Below are 5,141 nucleotides of genomic sequence, written 5' to 3' on the forward strand. Positions count from 1 at the left end.
CCAAGGCTGTTCTGCCACGTGACGTCGTACGGATAAGCAGAGTTTTGGCAGCTTGACACGTGGCGAAAGGACAGAGCACCAGCTGTTAACGGCGCCGACGCCGCCGCCACCCGCTACCGGACATGAAACAATTGGCCGCTGCTGGCCACGTGGCCACTGACGTCGACCCCCAGACCCCTGCTTCGCATCGCGGTGTCGGCCGTCGTACGTTATCCATTCAGCTTCCGCCACGTCAGCTTCCGTGCATACCGGTACGACGCACGCGAGAGAGACGTGGAGCCTGGATCCTACGTGGCAACGGACTTCTCCCGCGGACTTGAACGCCAATTCAATGCCCGACGACCGAGGCGAAAGAGACGTCGGCCCGCCGTCATGGAGAGAGAAATTTCTAAACGTTAAGGAGAGAGAATGATGGCGAGGCACGGATGGCCCTTTCTCTCTCTACCTTTCGGCGAGTCTATATAAACCCAAACTCTCACCTGGGTAGCGGCGCCGGATCGAACTCTTTTAAATCTCTCTTGCTCCCTCGTCTTTCGAATCTCAGCCGTCGATGGCCGAATGTGGGGGACTCGATGGCCCAAAGCGAAGGATGGACGGCGGAGATTCTCTGCCGGTGGCGGCGGAGGAGGACGTGCCACAGGCCAAGCGGCTGAGAGCCGTCGATCTGATGCTCGGCGATATTTTCGACGACGTGGACCCCGGGGGAGACGTCGATAAGGTGCTCCGCAGCCTGGAGGAAGAGATCCTAGCGTCCACTGCGCCGGTCTCCGAATCCGACGGCGCAGCGGCGGCCGATCTATCCTACCTCCTCGAGGCATCGGACGACGACCTCGGACTCCCCCCGGCCGCCCATTCATCATCGGACGGCGGAGAACCGCGGCCCGATGCCGTGGATATCTGGCGACTTGACGACGACATCCCCAGTTTCTACTACGACTTCGGCGCCTCCGACGCCGACGTGTGCGCTTTCGAGCCGTCCGATTTCGCCGACGTCTCTTGGCGGCCCGAGTCGCTGCCAGCCGTTTGATGGGTCTTCAACGGCTAGATTGGTTCCTCAGAACGGTCGGACTTTTCGCCGCGTAAAGCCCAGTGGGCCGACCATCACCCAACGGTCAGAAATATCGTCGTCACCGCGGGCCCAATAACCAGCATTTATACACGATGGGGCCCAAAACGCCCCTGCCCTCTGACTAAGCTGTAAATATCGAAATTTCGATTGACTTTAGAAAATAGTAAATTAGGATCTTTCAATCACTGCCGGACACGAATATTAAAAACAAAGGGGTAGATTCGTAATTTCCTTTTCTACTACGGTTTGTTGCCGCTATGGTGGGACCCAATAATGACGGATTTTCCCGCCAACAGATTGTTTTGGCGGGAAACTTCGCTTTCACCTCCGGAACGACGGAAATAGTGACGTGTCGCAGCCGGCGGTCGCCACGTGGCGTTCGAGTGGTGCAGTCACGAGCTGGGCTTAAGTTCGCACGTGTGCACGTGCGGATCCGGTGGGGATAGACCCGATATCCGATTAAGGAGGGACGTTGGCACGTGTTAGTTCGCAACCAATGGGAGGCGCTGTCCGGTAACAGATTTTTTTTGTGACGTTAATTAGCAGAAGGCAGCTTTTGACCGCCGCTGCTCTCACAGCGCGTGTTCTTCCTCCCTCGAGTTCTCCAGTACTTGCCAGCGGCCGATCGGCCGATCGAAAAGGTGATCGCGTCTTCTTCTTCTTCTGATCTAGTATCTGCTTTCAATTCGCACTAGTTTCTCTCTTTTTTTGGTTAATTTCTTCCGAGATCTGCGTCTCTGGACGCGGCGATGATGATTTCTTAGTGAATCGGTAGCCGTTCTATTTTCGATTATCTCGGACGCGGCTGGCAGATCAGCGGTGGTTGATTTTTTCTACTCGTCTTGTTTCGTTTTACTGTTTTTATTCATGGATTAGTTTTTTTTTTTAATTTTCAAGATCTGTGCATGCTGAATTTGGCGTCTATACAGTCCGGATCTGGCCTGGGATTTCAGGGATTGTTTTTCGTCTGGCTTGGATCTGGATAGGGACAGGGGATAGATTGTCGTAAGCAGCGTGGGGGTGAAATCAGGGCCTTAGATTCGTCATCTCCAGCGCTGCCGGGTTTTGGATGGGTTTATAACTTACGAGCTTCCTCCTTGCTTTGCCGTTGCAGAGGTTTTAACGTCGAGCTCGAGGAGAGGAAGGAGGAAGACGGAGGCGCGGATTTATGTCGGCTTGTTCATCGAACTTCTTCTTCCCTCGTCTCCGTCTCAACCTTCCTCAAATCTGCTCCATGCCCTTGCCCTTTACCAGGTACTTCCTCTTCCTCTCAATCTCTCCCTCTTCGGTGCTACTCTGCGGCTAAGCACTTTGGATTTCTGCGCATACCTCCTTCTTCTTCTTCGTTCATCTCTCAATCTCCCCACTCTAAAGCCATCTCTCACGCTCAGTCGCTATTTTGCGGCCAAGTACCCTGGATTTCTACTCATATCCCTTTCTTCATCATCATCTCAATCTCTCTCCTCTCTCCCTCTCTCCCTCTCTCCGGTGCTATTTTGCAGCCAAGTACCTTAGATTTCTGCAGACACCCCCTTCTACTTCCTTCTCCTTTCAAAGGCCATATCTCAATCTCAGCCCCTCTTTTGCTACTGAGTACAACCGATTTCTACGCTTATCCCCTTCTTCTCTCTCCATCTCAAAGCCCATCTCTCAATTCTCAGCTCCTCTTTTGCGACGAAGTACCACAGATTTCTACGTTTACCCCCTTCTTCTTCCTCCTCTCAATGCCCATCTCTCAATCTCAGCTCCTCTTTTGCTACTAAATACCATAGACTTCTACACTCACCCCCTTTTTCTTCCTCCATCTCAAAGGCCATCTCTCAATCTCAGCTCCTCTTTTGCTACTAATTACCATAGATTTCTACACTCACCCCCTTCTTCTTCCTCCATCTCAAAGGCCATCTCCAAATCTCGGCTCCTCTTTTGCTACTAATTACCATAGATTTCTACGCTTACCCCTTCTTCTCTCTCCATCTCAAAGCCCATATCTCAATTCTCAGCTCCTCTTTTGCGACTAAGTACCGCAGATTTCTACGTTTACCCCCTTCATCTTCTTCTTCCTCCATCTCAAAGCCCATCTCTCAATCTCAGCTCCTCTTTTGCGACTAAGTACCACAGATTTCTACACTTCTTCTTCTTCTTCTCTCTCCATCTGAAAGCCCTTCTTCTTCTTCCTCCTCTAGAAGCCCATCTCTCAATCTCAGCTTCTCTTTTGCGACTAAGTACCACAGATTTCTACACTTACCCCCTTCTTCGTCCTCCTTTCAATCACCCTCTTCAAAGGCCATCTCTCTCTCTCTCTCTCTCTCTCTCTCTCTCTCTCTCTCTCTCTCTCTCTCTCTCTCTCTCGCAGGGGCTATTTTTCGGCCAAGTACCTCGGATTTCTACACTTACCCCCTTCTTCTTCTTCCTCCTCCATCTCAAAGCCCATCTCTCAATCTCAGCTCCTCTTTTGCGACTAAGAACCGCGAATTTTTACACTCACCCCCTTCTTCGTCCTCCTCTCAATCACCCTCTTCAAAGGCCATCTCTCACTCTCTCTCTCAGCTGCTATTTTTCCTACACATACCCCTTCTTCTTCTTCTTCCTCCATCTCAAAGCCCATTTCTCAATCTCAGCTCCTCTTTTGCGACAAAGCACCATGAATTTCTACACTCACCCCCTTCTTCTTCCTCCTCCTTTCAATTCAATCACCCTCTTCAAAGCCCATCTCTCTCTCTCTCTCTCTGTACTTTGGATTTCCGCACCCCCCCCCCTCCCCCTTCTTCTTCTCCTTCTTATCGGCGGCCAACTCCCCCTCGCAGGCGCCATTTCGCTGTGAAATACCTGGGATTTCTTCACATACCTGAGCTCCCGCGAGCGGCAGCCTCCTAAACAGCCTACGACCATGCCGGGGCCGCAGAGACAGCTGCAATTCAAGAAGACGAAGAAGATCCGGTTGCTCTGCTGGGACCCGGACGCGACCGACGAGTCCAGCGGCGAGGAGGAGGCCAAGCCGAGGAAGAAGACGGTGGTGGGGGAGATCGAGCTGGCCCCGCCCATGGCCGCCACCTCGGCGCGCCGCCAGCGCGGCCGGGCCAAGTACAGAGGCGTGCGCCAGCGCCGCTGGGGCAAGTGGGCGGCCGAGATTAGAGACCCGCGCAAGAGCGCGCGCGTGTGGCTCGGCACGTACGACACGGCCGAGGAGGCCGCCATGGCCTACCAGCGAGCCCTGGACAAGATCAACGCCGAGAGAGCGTCGCCCCCGCCGGCCCCGCCCCCGTCGTCGTCGTCGTCGTCCGGGACGGGCGGGTGCGTCTCGTCCCCCGCGTCCGTCCTCGGCTCGGCCGTGTCCGCCCTCGGGCTCGATGAGCTGAGCCATGGGTTCGTGGGGCTCGACATGGACGAGTTCGGGCTCGGGCTCGCCGAGGCCTTGTTCGTTGACGAAGGGGACGACGGGTTCGTCGGCGGGCTCGGGGACTTGGAGCTTGACGCCGAGGCGCTTGACTGGATCGGGCTCTGACTGCCGCTGAAAATCTGTGAGTGGGTTTGATTTTTTTTTTTTTTCCGGCATGAGTTTTTTTTTTTTGGTTTTTCGATCGATCGTGCTTCGTGGGTTGTGGGGAGGGAGGAAGCGTGGAACTTTCTTGGGTTTTTCCTGGCGCTCGTCAAGTTCGAGCGCCGCCCAAGATCAGTTTTTTCCTGCTTCCTTTCCTCCCCCTTCGGCGAGGAATTTTGTCCCCTGTACCCTTTTTTGGCCTCCGTTTTGTGATGAGTTTCATGCGTGAGAAACAGCCTTCTTGTCCGTTTATATATTTATATATCTCTGTTCATTGATATTTTCATCTCTGTCCGCTTAAATATGTGTGCTTCTGCACATGCATGTGTATCTGTCTGTCTGCCTTTCTCTCACTAGCTGAGTATTTGTTGGTCTGCCCATGAATCGACCTGTCTAATTTATTTATTTTCTCTGTCTACCTATCTGTCTCTATACATAAATATCTGTAGGTGTAATCTCATATATATATATATATATCTCTCTTCATTGGTCTATGTATCTCTCTTCTTCGTACCTTTTCTCTCACTAGCTGAG

At 52.9% G+C, this 5,141-nt stretch overlaps 2 protein-coding genes across 2 annotated transcripts; both read left to right on the top strand.

Annotated features, from left to right (window-relative positions):
- Window positions 1-495: 495 nt before the first annotated feature.
- LOC144702867 (uncharacterized) lies at window positions 496-1,254 on the top strand. Its single transcript, XM_078574861.1, has one exon. It carries the CDS (start codon window positions 551-553, stop codon window positions 1,025-1,027), a length of 477 nt encoding a protein of 158 aa, XP_078430987.1. The 5' UTR covers window positions 496-550; the 3' UTR covers window positions 1,028-1,254.
- Window positions 1,255-1,552: 298 nt separating this feature from the next.
- Window positions 1,553-4,885, top strand: LOC144702866 (pathogenesis-related genes transcriptional activator PTI6-like). The gene is made up of 3 exons (XM_078574860.1): window positions 1,553-1,710; window positions 2,184-2,323; window positions 3,874-4,885. Exon 3 carries the CDS (start codon window positions 3,957-3,959, stop codon window positions 4,569-4,571), a length of 615 nt encoding a protein of 204 aa, XP_078430986.1. The 5' UTR covers window positions 1,553-1,710; window positions 2,184-2,323; window positions 3,874-3,956; the 3' UTR covers window positions 4,572-4,885.
- Window positions 4,886-5,141: the final 256 nt, after the last annotated feature.

This window comes from Wolffia australiana, chromosome 5 (assembly GCF_029677425.1).
Source record: "Wolffia australiana isolate 7733 chromosome 5, ASM2967742v1".
Taxonomy (NCBI): domain Eukaryota; kingdom Viridiplantae; phylum Streptophyta; class Magnoliopsida; order Alismatales; family Araceae; genus Wolffia; species Wolffia australiana.